Source organism: Ceratotherium simum, chromosome 14, assembly GCF_057802395.1.
Source record: "Ceratotherium simum simum isolate JZ-2026a chromosome 14, ASM5780239v1, whole genome shotgun sequence".
Taxonomy (NCBI): domain Eukaryota; kingdom Metazoa; phylum Chordata; class Mammalia; order Perissodactyla; family Rhinocerotidae; genus Ceratotherium; species Ceratotherium simum.
The window spans coordinates 2794364-2813547 of NC_141913.1; the positions used below are offsets into that span (position 1 = coordinate 2794364).

The window sequence follows — 19184 nt, forward strand, 5'->3', positions numbered from 1 at the left end:
GAGGAATCACATGATATAATTTACCTTCTAAAAGGAGCACTCTGGCTTCTGTGATGAGAATAGACTGTGAGAGAGACCCGTCAGGAGGCTGTTACAATAATCCAGGTGAGAAATGACACTGCAAGACACTGCAAGTAGCAGGCGGAAGGACTAAGAGGTGGAGAGATTCTGGTATATTCTGACAGCAGAGCCAGGAGGATTTGCTGATAGGTTGGATCCCAGGGGGTCAAGGGTGACTCTCAGGAGTTTGGTCCTGAGAACCAGAATGATGGCATTGATATTAAAGGAGCTAGGAAAGGCTGTGAGTGTAACAGGACTGTCTGGTGTGGGGCACACGTGGAGTTCACTCTGAAACACACGAGGTGTGAGGTGACTATTAAACGCCTCAGTGGAAATACTGAGTAGGCCTTTGAGTCTGTGAGGGGAAGTTCAGGAGAGAGGTCTGAACTGGAAATATAAACCGATGACTTACTGGAATATTTAAAGCCGTGAGACTGAATGAAATCCTCAAGTGAGAGACAGAAAGGAGAAGGGACCCAGAGCCTGAGCCTGGGTCTTTCCTAGCAGGAGGCCTGGGTGGCTGGGCAGGCAAGGAGAATGGCTGAGGGGGAGGGACCACTGAGTGCACAAAGTGTGTTACCTGTGTCACACGCTGCTGAAGGCCAGGGAGATTTAGTCCAAGTGATTTAGCCATGGCTGGAGGAAACTGTGTGGCCACTTTCCAACACTTCCTTGAATCCTACAGTTCCATTTAATTATGACCAAAGATTAGTTAACTATTGATATCTTAGCAAGAATCACACTAATAAGCAACACTGTACTATACTCACAGGAAACAGTATAATCTATATCATCCTGACCTCACAAACATCTCCAGATTATAATTTATCTTTTCCTTTTAATTTACCTGTAATTAAAGTGAAGCCATTTTACCACTGACTGCACAATGTGGTCAATGCTCTTGTTGGGTATGGTTTTTCACTTGGCTTCCTCAAAATTGTAAGCATTCTGCTTCACTTTTATTTGTCTGGCCTGTCATTTAAAACACCTATTTTTTTAATAACAGCTCGAGATTAAAACTCATAATTCTCCAGGCCGGTAGAAGCTCCTTCATTCTTTATAGGCAGGCCCCTCCTTCCGTAATGTCCTGCTTTGATGAGAAGACTGAGCAGGTGGAATCAGCACACTGGAATTCAATAAAATAAATAATAACTGTTTCCTTTCCTCTCCTTGACTGTTGCCTGATTCTCTGTAGCCCCAAGATGGGTACCGGATGGTGCAGCAGTTCCAGTTCCTGGGCTGGCCGATGTACAGGGACACGCCAGTGTCCAAGCGTTCCTTCTTGAAGCTCATTCGCCAAGTGGACAAGTGGCAGGAGGAATACAACGGCGGTGAAGGCCGCACGGTTGTGCATTGCTTGTAAGTGGTGAGATGGAGCTTATGTCTCAGAATGACCAGGCTGACACTGGGTGTTACGTCCTGGTTCACTATCTCTTGTTTCACTGTAAATGGAGAAGAAATAAGTAGGTCTGGGTGAAAGGAGGAGATAGTCTACTCATTAAGGCTTAGGTTTGCTTTGCATAAAACAAGATATGCACATTTTGCATTTGGATGAGGTGTCGCTGCTATAAAAATAAGCCTTGACACTGTGATTGGGACCTCCCCGCAAAAAAAAAAAAAAAACACCTGCGTAGGCTCCTACTGGCTCTTGAGAGCCAATTGTTAAGTTTTCAGGAATTTTCTGAGCTGGTTAAATTTTCTCAACTATTGGTAACTTAAAATTATTTATGGTAGAAGTATTTACATCACAGAAATCAGCAAATGCTACAAATCAGGGCTCCCTCCCACCCAGCACAGCTGGTTTACCATCACACTTGTTGGTAATTCTACTGGAAATCACGTCAGAGGCTTCAAAGGAGCTGTCTCTTTTTCCTTTGTAGCTTTTAAGAGAGATTTTTGTTTCTGTTTTTCAGTGGGTTTTTTTTGGCCTGGGAATGTATGTATTGGAAAGATTTGGTTAGAGTCAGTGTCTCGAGAGTGTGGCCTCCAGGCTAGAAGTTTTAGCAGGTGCCAAAATGGGAGAACTTCTGCTACAGAGCAATGGTTCCCAACCTTGGCTGCATGTTGAGAGTCATTTGGGGAGCTTTGGGGAAAAAAAACCCTGGGCCACACCCAAACTAATTAAATTGAAATCTCTGGGGGTGGGACCTAGACATCAGGGTTTTTTTTTTCTTTTTTTAACTCCTAGATTATTTCAGTGTGCAGCCAAGATTGAGAGCCACATAATAGAGACTTCCATGCTTTTCAAAGCACTTTCACCTGCATTTTCTCCTGGCAATGATAGGTAACTAATCAGCCAGCTGGAATCAGCTTAATGGAACAGACAATTAGGAACTAATGGCAGTTAGGGAAGATGTTTAGATAATTTGTGGAAACTTAAAGTATAAGCTTATGTCTCTTTTCAGTGGAGTGTCATTAACAGCCCGCAATGAGATCTCTCCCAAATTGAAGGAAAATAAAGTTTGACTCTGGGCAGATCAAGCCTGGTTAAAATGGCGAGCTTGGCTAAGGGCCTGGGTTACTCTCCACTTGGTGTCCGCATCTCACGCGATGCCACCCTCCACCCAGGAACCTAGGAGGCCTCCCTGGCAGCCCAGAAATCTGCTCTGTGTCTCAACAAATCAAAATGTGGCAGCGTCTCATCCTGCAGGAACCTGATATTCCCTTGGAGAGAGTCTTATGAACCTACTCACGCTTCTCCTCAACCAGAGGTCCCAATCCTTTATCCTCTGAAAACTGGTTGTTAGCCCCTCCCCCGTTACTGCTGTCCCCTTCCTTCTCCCGGACCCAGTTCATTAAAAATATCTCCACCAAGAAAATGCCAAAAAGGACTGATTAACATTCACATCCCCATTTTTATTTCTCTAAGTCCAGACGTAACCTCTGATCAGAATAAGATCAGAGGGTCACCAATGTGAGTTGATATAATCCCGGCAAGAAAAATTGACATTTTAGTTAGAGTTTGTATTATATCTGTTAGGTTTTTTTGAAACACTAAAAATAGTTTGCAGATACCCATTTCTGTGTCTAGAGACCACCGGCCGCTGGAGCTAGGAGCGTAATGCACACGGGGGTTTAGTAGTTTCCTAACAAGGGCCAGTAGTGTAACCAAAGGACTAAGTTACAGTGGGGGAGGTTGAGGCACCAGGACAGGCCTAAGGGGAAGATATAAAGACCCCTTAAATTACCGCACCTCGTAGACAACCACCGCCTCCACTTTTCCAAGGCACTGCTGTGAACTGAGAACTAAACACTTCCATGTGGTATCTAAAACAGTGGGCTGTTCTTTAACTGTAGTGGATGGTGGTGGGCAACTGCTGTTTCAGCCCTCCTGCCGGCCCAGCACCCATTCCCCTTCTGCTGGTGAGAGAACCTTGATTTTCCTTTGAGAATCTCTCTCCCTCACTCAAGTCCCTGTGGTTCTTGTGGGGCTGCCTCTTGCTCTCTTGGCATCAGGTCAGGCATAAGACCCATAAGACCCAGGCCTGGTGAGAGTGCTTATTGTTGTTTAGATTAGATCTAAATCTAAGGTTTTTTTAGTCGTGAGAAACAAAGTCAGTTTAAATTGGTATCCTCCAGTATAGGCCAGAAAGAATGCTTTGAACCACGGCAGCTCCCTGCTGTTCCTCTGAGGTAAGAACATCCATTGCATTCAGTATGGTGTAGCACCACCTAATGGCTGTGGGCAGAGCGTCCCTACCCAAGTCAGACTGCCGAGTACTGTGGTTGAAGGTTCCTTGAGCTGCGTATACTCAAGGTAAGCAATGGGGAATTTTTTTTTCTTTGTACATGTCTTCCAGCTAATAAAACCAGAAGAAACGGATAGAATTAAGATATTGCTATTTTTCATGCCTTAATGAAAATAATGGGTGTAGACAATGGTTGTCGACAGATACTGAAAGCATTAGGTGAAAAGCTGATGGGGGGAAGGCAGTGTGGTCTCAGTGCAAGGATAGAGAATAGACTAATGATGCAGAAGAGAAGATCCAGGAGTGGAGCCACACCTCAGGGTCACCTGATCCAGAACAAAGACTCACAGCCACACACCAGTGCAGGGCAACGGGAGCAGAGTGCCCGCATACATGGTCTCCCTCCTCACACTACGTCCAGAAGTTATTTCCAGATGGACTGTAGACCAAAATGTGAAAAGGAAAACAATGAAGCTTCTAGGAGAACATCTTCATGACCATAAGGTAACCAAAGATGTGTTACATGAGACACAGAGCACTAGCCGTAAAGGAAAACATGGAGAAATTGGATTTCATTAAAGTTAAGCACTTCTGCTCATCAGAAGACACCAATAAGAGAGTGAAAAAGCAAGACACAGAGCGGGCAAAGAGTTTGCAATGCATACCCTGACAGAGGACTCTCAGCCAGAGGGGCTCAGGAAGTACTGCAGGTCAGTAGGAAACAGAGACAAGCCAACTGTTTAAATGGGCAAAATTCCTGACAGGAACTTCATTTAAAAAAAAAAAATAGCCAGTAAGCACAGAAAAGTTACTCAGCATCATTAGTTTTCAAGAGAATATAATTAAAACCAGGTTCGGATGCCACTGCATAATCACCAGAACGGCTGAAATTTCAAAGACAAGCAAATGACTGTACCGAGTGTTAGTGAAAATGTGGAGTAACTGGAACTCCCATACACTGCTGGGAGGAAGTGAATATGGGACAACCATTTGGAACTGTTTGACAGCATCTCCTAAGGTGAAATGTAAGCATTTTCTCTGACTGAGCTCTCCTGCTCCTAGATATATGGCTACAGAAACCAGTCGTATATGCATCATGAGACAGGTTTATAGCAGGTTTACTCATAACATCAAAAACTGGAAATAGCCCAAATTTTCTGAGATCAGCTGTTAGATAAATTATACAGTAGTATGTCCATTCAATGGAATTCTTCTCAGAATTAGAAAAGTATAAAGGACTGAAAGAACATGGATGATTCTCACATAGATAACATTAAGTGAAATGAGCCAGACTCAAAAGAGTATATACTGTATGATTCCAATTACACAAAATTCAAAGACAGATAAAAGAAATTATGATGCTAGAAGTGAGAACAGAGTTTATGTTTGGAGTATTGATGATATTGACGAGGAAGGCATATGAGGGAGGTCTGTGGGGCTGATCATGGTCTGTATCTTGATCTGCATGGTGGGTACATGGTGTATGTGTTTGTAAACATTAACTGAGATAGGTGCTTACCATTTGTGGGCTTGTTTTTTTTTTTTTTTTTTTTTTTTTAAAGATTTTATTTATTCATTTTTTTCCCCCCAAAGCCCCAGTAGATAGTTGCATGTCATAGGTTCACATCCTTCTAGTTGCTGTACGTGGGACTCGGCCTCACGTTGGACGGAGAAGTGGTGCCTCGGGGCGCGCCCGGGATCCGAACCCGGGCCGCCAGCATCAGAGCGCGCGCACTTAACCGCTAAGCCACGGAGCCGGCCCCCATTTGTGGGCTTAATTGCAGGTGTGTTATACTTTAATTAAAAGGCTGATTTGGCACTTTGTAATGGACTGATCAAACTAACATCTGAACACAGTGATCAATCTTAAAATCACAAAACAAGGAACAACCTGATATCTCATGCCTGCTTCCTAATGAAAGTACACTTATAAGGTATCCTTGTCCAAAAAAAAAAAATTCTGAATTCTTACGAATCCCTGGAGCTAACAACCAATGTACAGGAAGTATAGGGCTAGAGATAAACATGTGAAATGATACCACAGAGATGCAATGAATGAGAACAACCCAGAATATGGGACTCTCTACAGGACAAATGACCCCATTTCCCCACAAATAAATAGCCAAGAAAAAAAGAGAGACAGTGAAGAGGAACCTCTAGATTAAAATAAACTTGCAGGACATATTAACCAAATGCAATGTGTGGACTTTGCTTGGATGTGGATTTGAAAAAGACAACTGTAATAAAATGTCTGAAACAATCTGAGAAATTTGAACTGTGACTACAAATTTGATTACATTAAATGAGTAATGTTTGTTTATTTCAGGTGTGATAATGATATTGTGTTTATTTATGAAGAGGTCCCTTAGCTCCTTGGAGAAGTGGTTGCTTCTGGAGCTGGTGCAGGGAAGATAGTGCAGGGGTGAGTCTGGAACTTCTTGTGGTTCCAGAAAATAAGGAAGTGCTCACAAAAGGATGGAGGCTTGTCAAGAGAACACAGGAGCCACCCTGATGGAGCACCTAATGGCCAAAGCCAGAACAGTGTCAGCAACAAAATAAATATTGATACTATTGGATTTTAGCTCATAGAATAAAATTAATATGTATTTTATATATTAAATATAAACTGACATAAATAATAAATAAGCAAATAAATTTTTTGATGATGGAGAAGAGACAGCTCTCTCTTACAGTAGACTGTTGAAGGAGAGAGGCAAGTAGAAACTCAATTAGGCAAACACCACAGAGAAGATTGTTACAGACAGGATCCACCGATGGATGCTAAAATAAGTGAGTGAAACTTGAAGATATTTGCATAATCCCAAAGTATCTTTCCCAAGATATTTATTGACTATAAAGAGAAAGATAATAACTACACAGTGAAAAAAATCTGCAAGAACCCACCATCTTAATAAGTGATCAAGGTTAATAAAATTACCAGCACTATGGGGCCTGCCCCATGGCCTAGTGGTTAAGTTCGGCATGCTCCGCTTTGGCAGCCCAGGTTCGGTTCCCAGGTGCAGCCCTATACCACTCTGTGCTGGCGACCCCCATACAAAATAGAAGAAGATTGGCAACAGATGTTAGCTCAGGGCGAATCTTCCTCAACAACAACAACAACAAATCACCAGCAACAAGACAGATCAACACCATGAACCCCTCAAAGGATGCGACAGCCCTTCTGTGGTTTTCTTGCCAAAATGCAGAACCTCATTTCCAATCATGAGAAAGCATCAGACAGACCCAAATAAAGGGACATTCTGCAATTTGTATTTTGTAATGACTTCTCAAATTGTGGATGGGGACCACGCCTACTTTCTACATCTACATTCTTTATTTTGTATTCTACAAAATAACTGACCAGTACTCTTCAAAAATGTCAAAGTCAAGAAAGACGAGGAAAGACTGAGGATCTGCCACAGATGAGAGAAGACTAAAGAATATGACAATTAAATGCAAGGTGGGATCCTGGACCCGAAAAAGGACATTTGTGGAAAAACTGGTGACATTTGACTAAGGTCTGTAGTTTAGTTAATAGTATTGTGCCAGTGTTAATTTGCTGGGTTTGATCATGTACTATGGTTATGTAAGACGTTCACTTCAGGGGAAAGTGGATATGCAAGGGAACTCTCTATGCTAGTTTTGCAATGATTCTGTACATCTAAACTTAATTCAAAATAAAATTTTTATTTAAAAAGAGGCCTTATGTTTTAGAGCTAAATAATGAAATACTAATGGGTTTTTTTAAAGGCCAAGTCCATCTTTGAATATAACCCACACTCATCACCAATTTTCCTGACAGATACTAGATGTCTGTTCATTGAAAGTTTTCCATGGTGGGCCCTTTCAATAACAATTGGTAAAGTGCTGTATCAGGTTACATATTGTAGGGCTGAGCCGAAGCTGGGAGAACAGGGTGTGCCAGTTTCTCGTCACCTCCAGGCGAGTGAACTGTGGGTCCCACACTGAGGCTCATTGTCCGCATTTGTCTTAATGAGAAGAACTGGCCCGGGGGGGGGAGAGTTCCTGGCCTCAGAGAGAACTTCCCATTATCAGCCCTCCAGGGTTTAGGCCATATCTCCACAGACTGTGTGAGCCATGCAGCGTGAGGGCAAACGTAATCTAACCATCTGATTTCTCTTCCGACAGGAACGGGGGAGGCCGCAGCGGGACGTTCTGCGCCATCAGCATTGTCTGCGAGATGCTCCGGCACCAGAGGACGGTCGACGTCTTCCACGCCGTGAAGACACTGAGGAACAACAAGCCCAACATGGTGGACCTCCTGGTAGGACCCTCCCTCTGTCCTGCTAAGTGGGGCGCTTTCCCGGTTAGTGTGAGACACCTCCCCATCTCACAGGTTTGCGGTGAAACCAACTCACAGAGGAAACTCATTTTCAAAAGCATAACATCGTCGCTTTGCTTGTAGGGGCTTTTCTCCGTCTTCCTCTCATACGTTGCTTTTCAAAAGGAGACTTCATCTCAGCACATTTGAAATGTGGAAATAGTTGAAACTCACAAGTGAACGTCGTTATTAATTTCTGTTCCTGGCAGAGCCTTCCACATGGCTAAGTGCTTAGTCTTCATGGAGAAGAAATAATCATAGCACTTGAAATGCCAGATTTCCAAATTATATATTTTATAAATAGCTTAATCACCTAATATTTATCAAAGCTGTGAATTTTAGTTTGACATCCAGAGTGTTGCATTTAATTATGGTGCCATATCTGAGAAAAGGGTTAAAGGAGTTCAGAAATAAAGGACTATGTGCAATGATTTTCTTAGAGTATGTCATGAAATCTCTTTTTGTGTGGAGCTGTTGAAATGCCAGCCACCGTGACTGAAGAACAGTAAAATCGCTTAAAGGAGGAAACTTGTAGATTAGGTTTTTTTACTTCTCTGTGAGTGGAGGAAGGATCTGAAGGAAACAGTAGGACTAATCCCAAGGTCATGAGAATGGCCTGGGGCAGGAGAGAGGGAGGAAGAGATGGCCTATGCGACAAGTTTGGAAAGCCTACATTCCGGGTCCCCAGCGCTGCGGCAGTGGGATTAAAATTTAAAATATGATAAAGGGACTAATGAGCGAGTGGAGATTCAAGCTGAAGCCCAGGAAGTAGCCATGGTCCCCAGCCATGACAGTGCCCCGGGCTGGGTCATAATAGTGACTGATGACGGCTGGCCCCAGGGACACATCCAAGTCACTCTCCAGGGGCATCTCTTTCCCCAGATACATGTCTCATGCTTGATGATCTGTTCTCTTTCCAAGAAGCATGGTGCTGGCCCAGGATTTGGTAGAGGGACGCCTGTTTGGCCAAATGCAGACTCTCAAGCCCTGAGCAGTTATCACACTGGCTTCTGTGGGCAAAGGACCGTGCCCCCCAGACTGCTGCCCTCTCTTCCCTGCCCGAGGGGAAGCCCGGGACAACCCACCTTCTAGTCTCGGCTCTCCTACTTATTCAAGTTAGGTGACCTCTGACGCATTCACTTGGCAATTTAAGTGTCCATGGGCAAGTCACTTGCCTTTCTTGAGCCTGAGTCATGATGACAAGGGATAATTTGGCTTGTTGAGGTGATCCCATATGCTGATGTGTGAGGAGGGGGTTTGGAACCTGTGGAAGTGAGAGAGGTGGTTCTGATGGTGTGGGCGTCTCCAGGCGTCATGTAGCCTTCCGCCGTCCTAGGGAGGGACACCCCCGCCCTGGCTGATGAGGGGCAGCTGGCCAGCAGCCAACATTCACGTGTGCTTAATATGGGCCAGCCCCCGCTCGGAGTGCCTTTCAGTCACAGATTTCATGTGGATGGGCTGAAAGGCCGACCGTGTGTTCCACGCGGGCTTCACTAGAGCCAGCCCCGCCCAGAGCAGAGACTCTTGCTCCCTGGGTCCCTGGGACCCATCGTGAACTGTAAACTGTTCTACCACCAGGGAATTCTCAGTTGTCTGGGTCAGGCGGTTGAGGAAAGGGTAGTCGGGCAGTTAGAAGTGGCCTGAGTTTGGGACAGATGACAAGGCTGGCAGAGGACAGAAACACATGCATAAATTAAAATATTCTGACCGTAACTTCCTTTGGCATTTAACATCCCTGACCCAGAGACAGGTGTGGCTTCCAGACTTTGGTTGGTACCTGGGCAAAAATGACCTTGATAAAAAAATGTCGTTTCCTGCTCACTGCAGCCTGAAGTAGGCAGATCATTAGCCATAGACCCTTCCAGGCCTTTTCTCTAATGCCTCTGGCTGCCCCTCTCATCACTTACGAATTTTTATGGGCAGAAACAGTGTGGCTTTTTCCAAATCAGCAGTGCAAACTACGGGACAGGGGTGATTTTTCATGAAATGGGGGGAGACCTCGGTGGTTGGAGCAGAAGGAGCCTTCTGATCCCAGCCCACGACGTAGACGTTTCTGTAGTTACATGTAATTCTAGTAGAGAATAGAGGATCCTCAGCTGCCCACACCTCTGAGGGTCAGAACCAGTTTTAAGATGAGGGCAGTAGCTGACGAATGTAGGAAAGTTTTGCAATTTTCCTGAGAAAAATGTCTGAGAAGTTTGTCACAGTGACTGTTGGCAGGATAATAGGTAATATCTGGTGACCGGAGAAAAAATGTCACCGTGCTCCTCTCAGTGAATTTGAAGCTTCCTGAATTAAATAAGGGCTCTTGGCGCTTATTTGTTTGTTACTGCCTGTAAGTTCAGTTTCTGTTTACTTTTTTTTTTTTTTTTTGTGAGGAGATCAGCCCTGTGCTAACATCTGCCAGTCCTCCTCTTTTTTAGCTGAGGAAGACTGGCCCTGGGCTAACATCCGTGCCCATCTTCCTCCACTTTATATGGGATGGCGCCACAGCATGGCTTGCCAAGCAGTGCGTTGGTATGTGCCCAGGATCCGACCCGGCGAACCCCAGGCTGCCACAGCGGAGCACGCGCGCTTAACCGCTTGCGCCACTGGGCCGGCCCCCTCAGTTTCTGTTTAGATTGGTATTCATACATGTGTATGTTGGCCGAGGGAATTAATTAATTCAGGTCAGAGTGATAAAATCTGGTATAATTTTATTGGCATAAAAGGCCTGCTGAGACCTGAGTTTCTCCTAAGCACAAAATGTTGTACCAGCAGCTGAAAAGTGCCGAGAACTGGATCTTCTTAGCTGCGTCTTCACAGGATGAAGTGTGTGCAGAAAGCCTTGGAGGGCACCTCTGTGCTGGCCGGCAGGGAGGCAGGGTGGGGTGGGGTGGGGTGGGGAGAGCCCTGGCCTGGGCCCTGCTGGGTCTGCTTGTGTATCACATGGAGAGGCGGTAGCACGCGGTGGCTCCTTGCATGCAGAACACGGAAAGTCCTACTGCTGCTCCCTCCCCACCTGGTGGGATGAATGTGCAGAGGGTCAGTATGTCCGTCCCCATCTCCTTTTGTGGCTCTGATTTTTCTAAATTGCTTCTGAGTTTGAAAATTCATCCATCCGTTTTGAAGCATGGTGGGAGATCCAGAAGGCCCTAAAGATTTATTTCTTCAGATTTTTAGGTTTGGGGGCTCTAGAGAAAAGCTAGTTGATTGCCAGGAAGTGAAATAATTTATAACACAAGACTAGATTTTTTTATCCAACGAGGACAGCTGGATTTTTTTCCTGACCCCCTTTTCAGCCAAGCTTCTAAGTTATCCATCTCTTCAACCAGCCTCAAGTCCCCATCAAAGGACTGGGTCCCAGGGCGCAGGCCAGGCCGGTGCAGTCAGATTTGCCGCTCCTTGCCTTGTGCGATTCAGACGGAGGCTCAGCGCCTGAGCCCCCTGAAGCTATTACAGTTGCCGGAAGACAGACTCTTTCCACCAACAGCTCCCCGCTCACTTCTGTCCTCCTCGCTTGGCTTTTGAAGTTTCCAGGGCTGTGTTTTAACAGAGAAACAGCCTTTAAGGGACAGGTCTTGCCTAGAGAAACCTATTTCCCCTGGGAGGTGGTGGGAACTTTGGCCAACATGACTGGCTGCACATATACACTGTAGAATGGTTCCCAAGATTGAGATGATGAATACATCCATCAGCTCACACACTTAACCTAGTTAACTCTGTCGTGTGTGGTGAGACCACTGAAGATCTACTTGCAGAGACTTTCAAGTATACTATGTACTATTAACATGCTGTACATTAGATCCTCAGAACTTCTTCTTATAACTGAAACTCTGTACCCTTCGACCAACATCACCCCATTTCCCCCTCCCTCCAGTCCCTGGCAAACACCATTCTATTCTGTTTCTATAAAATTGACTTTTTTTTTTAAATGGGAGTTTTAAAAAATTCCGATTCCTGGGCCCACTCAGAGACTCTGATCCAATTGATCTGGGGCCTCGCTTTGGCCCCAGAATGTTTAAAGACCCCCAGCTGATTCTGATGTGCAGCCAAAGTTAAGAAACTTACTCCCTAGTCTAAAATGGCTCTCAGCCCGGGCTGCACATCAGAATCAGCTGGGCTCTCACAAATGCTGGTGCCCAGGCCACACCCCAGACGGATGGAGGTGAGGCCCTGGAATGGTGCCTGCGCAGGTGAGCTCCCTGTGCTGCAGGGCGGGAAACAGGTCCAGCAGGACAAACAGGCCTCCCTCTCCTGTCATGCTGGCTGACAGGCGTGTGCAAGCCCACCTCCCCACCTCCCTCCCTCCTCTCAGGCTCAGACCCCTGCCAGTGTCTCCCCTCCTATAATTTAGAGCTGGCTGCCCAGACCTGGCCCCACTTTCCTCTTCAATATACTAAAGATAACGTGCTATGCAAGGTACTCCCTACACAATGGCACGTGGTGTGGGGCCTGCGCTTCTCCCCATTGTGCTGACAGCACAACAGATCTACTCATTTGTGTGTATAAACGGCCCCTCTATGGCTCTGCCTGTGAACATGCATGACATTTACAGGCTATTTGAAAGGTGAGGCCTGTGTGTGTGTGCGTGTGTGTGTGTAGGTATAGGTGTATTGTGGGTGGGTGTGTATGTTGCTGTAGGTGTAGGTGTATGTGTGTGTGTGAGTGTGTGTGTATAGGTATGAGTGTTTTGTGGGTGGGTGTGTAGTTGTGGGTGTGTCTGTTGGTGGGGGGGGTGTGTGTAGGTATAGGTGTATTGTGGGTGGGTGTGTAGTTGTGGGTGGGTATGTTGGTGTAGGTGTGGGTGTATGTGGATGTGTGGGGGGGGTGTGCATGTTGGGGTGGAGGCTGTAGGACTCAGGTCAGGAATCAGAGAGGCTCGCTCAGATCCCTGAGCTGTGCCCCCCACCAGCTGTGTGGCCTGTCTCTGGGGATGCTCGGTGGCATTCTAGTTCCCTTGGTCCTGGCCCTGCCCCACGGCCCCTGGAGGAGTGGCCCCTCGCCCCTCCCTCCTGAGTCCTCCTGGGGTCAGTCTTCCTGCACTCTGGGAAGCATTTGGAGTAATCTCTATGAGTGCCTTGGCCCTTCCCCTGCCCCCAGACTCTGATCTCCTTGCGCAGAACCAGCCACGCCCTCAGCACCCACAGAGCACCCGGCTCCAAGGAGGGACCCAGTGAGTATTTGCTGAGTGACTGGACATTGCTTCTCTGCAGCCAGACCCACGTCCATCCTGAGCTGCCCTTGGCTGCTCTCTGGGACCTGGGGAGGACTGTGGCTACATGCCGACGGATCTGAATACAGAACCAGGCACAGCCTGTGCATGGGCTTTGAGGAAAGGAGGTTCTCCATATGTTTTTAAAGGTGTAGATGAAAGTAACGACCCCTTCTGTTCATTGTCAGAGACACAGGTGTCTCACTGAAGGGTCTCCTTGGCACAGTGGCTGGTCACCCAGTGTCACCTGGCTGGGAATTGAACCAAACGGCCCCACTCACAATTATTGGCACATGGGGACTACTTCACCGTCCTGGCAGGGGCATCAGTCAGAGGGTTTTTTCCAGGCTGAGAGATCTGTCAGCACAGAACCCAGCTCAAACTGGGCAGCTTGTGTTAGTTCAGTAGCAGGTGCAGAGGGAGGGAAGCTTTGCCCCAGTGAGCCATGCAGACTGTTCTCTTTGAACCTTCTTAGGTGGGCGACGTGGGGTGTTGGAAGTGCCAGACTGACTACGGGGCCCCCAGTTTCTCAGATGCAGGCAGCATGTGCTGACAGAGGCACAGCTTGAACCCTGTGAGGAGCCTCCCATAGCCACCTGCTGGCCTTCTGGCTCGTGACGCACAGAGAGGGGACTTCTAAAGTGTATTCTAAAAGCACATTTAGGTGCCCTTTCATGTGTCACTTTCTCCCTCTTTGTGGGAACCAGAGGTGTGGTCTGGAGTGCAGATGGGGTTGGGGGTCTCGGAGAGGAATAGCAGTCACCCTGGTGGCAGTCTTGCACAAGGATGAGCCCCTGTTCATGTCACTTCTTCACACCCGAAGCCAGCTAATGTCGCCCAAATCAGAAGAGCTTGGGACCAAGACAAAACGTTCTTTTTTCCCTGAAGCACAAGGAAAGCTCGTGTGGCTTAATTATACTGTTCAAAAGCAAGTGAGGAGAGAAGAAAGCACAGAAGAAAGGCCTGTACCTGGCGATCAAGTGTAATCAGTTTCCAGCATCTTCCCGAGGTGCTCAGGGGAGGGCACATGACAATTTATGGTTTTCCTTCTCATTCTCCTTATTTTTCTGAATCAGAAACCAGTCATCACAGAATCTGTGGGGATTGGCAGCTTGCTTAGGAGGGATAAGATGAGAGAGAGAGTTCATTTTGAAAATTATAGTCATGCCTGTGACAGGCCAACTTCAGTGACTTCCAACTCAGCTGCCCTTTGGATGTGAAGCCCAAAATCTCTTGGGTACCTGTTTCCTCGCCTGCGTTGTGGCCTGAGGCCAGCAGCCACATTGCCTTGTAAGTGCATTGTAATATGTTAGAGGGTGGTTCATAGTAGGCAGTGGAGTTAATTGCACAGTTAGGTTTGTACAAAATCATGTTTATGCAATAACAGATTGGATCTCTTAGATTTCCATGAAAATAATTGTTCTGTGACTCATAAAAACAGAGAAATGATGGGAGCACTTTGTAACCAATATGTCAGCCCAGTGATCAGACAACATGGCCTTTTAGAATTCTGAAATTCAAATAATTTCTTTTAAATATTCTTAAAATAAAAGCATCAAATCCTGAAATAATAAATACTGGAGTGTGTATCAGGGAGTTTTCGTGTAGACATATGTTCAGTTCTCCGGGGTGTACACTGGGAGAGGGATTGCTGTGTCATAGGGTAACCGTGTTTAACGTTGTGAGGACTTGCCATTGTTTTCCATGGTGGCTGCACCAGTTTACATTCCCACCAGCCGTGTATGAGGGTCCAGTTCTCCACATCCTCACCAACACTTGTTATTGTGTCTTTTTTTTTTTTATTTTTTTTGTGAGGAGATCAGCCCTGTGCTAACATCCGCCAATCCTCCTCTTTTTTTGCCGAGGAGGACGGCCCTGGGCTAACATCCGTGCCCATCCTCCTCCACTTTATATGGGACGCCGCCACAGCATGGCTTGCCAAAGCAGTGCGTCGGTGCGCGCCCGGGATCCGAACCAGCGAACCCCGGGCCGCCGCAGCGGAGCGCGCGCACCCAACCGCTTGCGCCACCGGGCCGGCCCCTATTGTGTCTTTTTTTTTCTTAGCCATCCTGGAGGGTGTTACTACTATTGGCTTTTAATCTTGTGGCACCTTCAGTATGTTGAAATGACCTGTTTGCTTTCTATCTTCACCTCTAGATTGTAAGCTCTTGGAGGACTGAGGCTGTATCTTGAATCGCCAGTCTGTAGCCTTAAATGTTTATTGTGTTGAATCAAATTCTTCTAAACCCATGTTTTCTCATCATTTACATATACAACTAACATTTGTCTCCCTCAACTGTGTGTCAGGTTCTGTCCTAAGAACTGGTGTGTTATACACAGAAGAACAAACTGTGGCCCTTGTCTTCAAATAAATAGGTTGGACTAGTGGGCATTTAGAGAACAAAATGAAAATGAAGAAAAGAAAATTACAATGACTAATTAGGAGGAAGATATAAAAAAAGGAAATTTATTTTTAATTAATTTGGCAAACCTGAAAATAAGAGATCCATTTCCTTGGTTGTGGCCATTGTGTTGGGTAATGAGACAGTGGTGCTGACTCTCACAACCCGAGAAAGCTTGTCTCTCACTGAGGTGCGAGGAGAGCCTTACAGTTGCTGATCTCCTCTGTCCCAGACCCTGGGCTGCTGCCAGGTGGCAGATGGAGGCATCCCCAACCCCTGTGTCCCTCTGCTCGGTTCAGATGCCACACCCAGGTGAGCATTCATCTGCACACTGCATAAATGCAGGTGCAGTATGCCCGCCCTACCACCCAAGACCCCACCTGGGCCAGGACCTCACACAGGGCCTGCTCAGGCCAAGCCGTGATCTGAGAAAGCTGTGCTCAAGGAAAATGAATTCACTGCCTGGTTAAGAACTTGTATGTGGCTCCCAGAGGGGATCAAACACTTCCCCTCTATGCCCTTCCTTATCCTGATGCCTCTACCTGCAATGCCTGTTTAATCCCAGTTAGGAGGATCATATACTTTATCATTAAACTGGGATGCTTTTGAGAGTAAAAGAGGATGCTACTAACAATTACACCAGGACGACAGACATAAATCAGGATTGTCCTGGGCACCCCAAGGCACATACCCACCTGCCCCAACTGCATGCATTCACTCTCTCTTCTCTTACCTGCTGCGTCTTTGCAGATCTTCCCTGAGAAGTTCTGCTCTCTCCTCCACTGACCCATGTTAGGGGACCATCCGTGAGCCCCACTCGTCTCTGCCTCATGTGTTGTCATTGCGTTACCATCTCATCCTCCTCATTGGACCATGGACTTCTCGAAGTCAGGGACTAGGGCAAGGTGCTTGGTACTTAAGAGGTGCTGGATAAATTCTCATAAAATGGAGGAAATCCTGCTGACTGAAAATCTGGGCCAGGAGTGCAGCCACGTTTATTCACTGAGGGCCTTATGTGAGCAAGTCACAAAGGCGTTTCCTCCAGCCTCCTTCTCTCTCTTTCTGCCTCTTGAGTTCCCTATACTTTGTGCTCAGGATGTCGATATATGTGTGGACAAACATATGTATGTGTTTCAGTTGTCTAGAACATTCCAGGAATTCTAATGAGCATAGATATCAAAATGCCTTTCATCAGGCCTAGTGGGGAACATCTACAAACAGCCAGTGTGTTTGCGGTTCAGAACTGTGACTTTCCGATTCATTTCTGATTCAAATCCTTATCAGTTTGATTTCTTCCAATTAAAACCTTATGTGGCATACTTGCTTTAATAGAAACAGCATTTAGAAATCACAGAGCTGACGTTTCATCCCTTCTGTTCTCCAGGATCAGTACAAGTTCTGCTACGAGGTGGCCCTGGAGTACTTGAATTCCGGCTGATGGCATAAACAGCTCTGCGAGCACATCCTTTCATCCCACAAAGCCAACATGTTCTGCGGTGTTTGTGTGGATGAGATGAAGGCTTCTCAGTATGTTTTTTGCTTTGCATAATTGGCACTTTTTAAGAGCCCAAGAAAGTGTTCATAAAACTGCTTGCACTGCCCAGTTCCCAGTAATGCTGCTGCCTGTCAGAAACACACGCACAGCATACAGTCATCCAACACTGTGCTGCTAGTCTTCGGCGTGTTAGAGCAGCGTAGACACCTGGTAAACTGCAGAGCACAATCATAGTCTTATGAAGGAATGTGTACCTTTGGGATATTATTTTGTGGCCCGTGAACCTTTGTTATTGCTACAGCTGAGTGTACATTTTTGTTCTGTGGAGAATGCTCCCTGGCATTACGATAATATATTATTTTAGTTAATATTTGTATTTTAACATGTTGCATAATATAAGCTTATGTAGCTTTCCAAGACTAACAGATAAGCGTATAATGAACAAACATATGTTGTATGAGTTGCTGTTTCTATCAGATTTATATTGTTTCTAAGGGAAAAGCTTGGGAGGAATTCAGTTCAGAAATGCAAAGCTCAATGATCAGATTCACAGACCCAAAGCTTTTCCATTTGTTTATATTGTAAATATTTTTGATTTCATCAAATTATTTATTCATTAAAAGAAATTTTTGTGAAGCACCATGAGTGACAATCATTTTTATTGAGCTCTGGAAATGGTTTGCTGTGTGATGTTCCCTTGTGTGAATTCTTGACTCAATAAATAAAGACCCGTGAGCAGTCGTGGTGTATTCCTGGTGCCCCTGTGCCCAAGCGGTGGGGGCAGCTCCACTCACCCCAGGCCATTGGCAGAGACTTTCACCAGGGGACTGGGATGAAAGTCCCAAGGACTGTTTGCCTGGAGCAGGTCAAGTTAGGATTTGAGAGGGATCTTTTGTCAGTGAGAAATCTAGGTCCCTCCTGGGAGCCTTTCCTGGTGCTGAGGAAACGCAAGCCCCGGGTCCGGCCAGGGATGAATTCTCACCTGGCGGGGAGGCTGCTGCAGGGCGCGCGGGGCCAGGTGCCGGGGCGGGAGCAACCCTTCCCTCCTCTGTTTCACCTCAGTCAACCGGGGGGAATCTGTGTCCTCTCCAGGCCTGGTTCAAGCCTGCAACTTGCTGAGAGAACACTTCTGAAAGGGCTGTGGGACCCGAGTGCGTGGAAGCAGGACACAAAGCTGCGCGAGACAGTTCCTGCTGGAGAGCAGTCTTGCGGGGCGCTGCCCCACGCCCTCGGGGCTCTGCCTGACCCCCCAAGGAGGAAGCTAGGCCGTGGACTTACAACAGAGGTTGAAAACTGAGTTCCAGGCTATGTTAAATGATGCCCAATAGGTGATGTTTGCCAAACACCGATTCTCTGCCAGAAACCGTGCAAGGTGCTTCCCAAGTGGCAGCAGCTCCTCCCCATGACAGTATGATCTGGGTACAGTTATGGAGCCATCTTACAACGGGAGACATGAGGTTAGAAGAGATTAAATAATTTGTCCAAAGTCCCCCCAGATGGTCAGCGCCAAGTGCCTCGAGCGCCCGGGGAGGCGGAGGGACAGTGGCAGCAGCACTGGCATCCTTGTTACAACACATGGTGTGGGAAATCCCACTCCTGCTGAGACAAGGAGACAGGACTCGTTGCCTACTCTGGAAAGTGGGGAGGCCTGAGGGTGGTTGTTCCCGCCTGCTCTGGGGACCTTGGTGACGAAGGAGGGCAAGAGCAGAGGTTGTCCACCCAGGGGACTGACGTAGACATCTGGGTCTTAGGCCCCCACTGCTTTGTGTGCTCTGAGCGTACAATCCAGACTCCCCTGACTAATGTAAGTTTCCCAGCCCCCTGCAGGGGGTGGAACTACACACATGCTCAGGGGCAGCTGGCCGGAGCCGAGCTGAGTCTGGGCTGAACGCCTCACTGCTCAGGATCCTCCAGGACAATGGCCTCTCACCATCCCACCTATTTCTCGTCCATAGGATCCTAAAAGATTAAAAACTGCTCTTGTGTACCTCTTCAAAACGGT

General features: G+C 46.7%; 1 protein-coding gene across 2 annotated transcripts in view; it reads left to right on the top strand.

The window, feature by feature from the left end:
• Window positions 1–17822, top strand: part of PTPRM (protein tyrosine phosphatase receptor type M) — a 771664-nt gene extending 753842 nt beyond the window's left edge. For both annotated transcript variants that reach the window (XM_087438889.1, XM_004421085.3), the window contains 3 exons: window positions 1256–1419; window positions 7899–8034; window positions 17072–17822. In XM_087438889.1, coding sequence (XP_087295015.1) covers window positions 1256–1419; window positions 7899–8034; window positions 17072–17125 — 354 coding nt within the window. In that variant the 3' untranslated portion in view covers window positions 17126–17822. The remainder of the gene's footprint in view (window positions 1–1255; window positions 1420–7898; window positions 8035–17071) is intronic.
• The last annotated feature ends 1362 nt before the right edge of the window (window positions 17823–19184 follow it).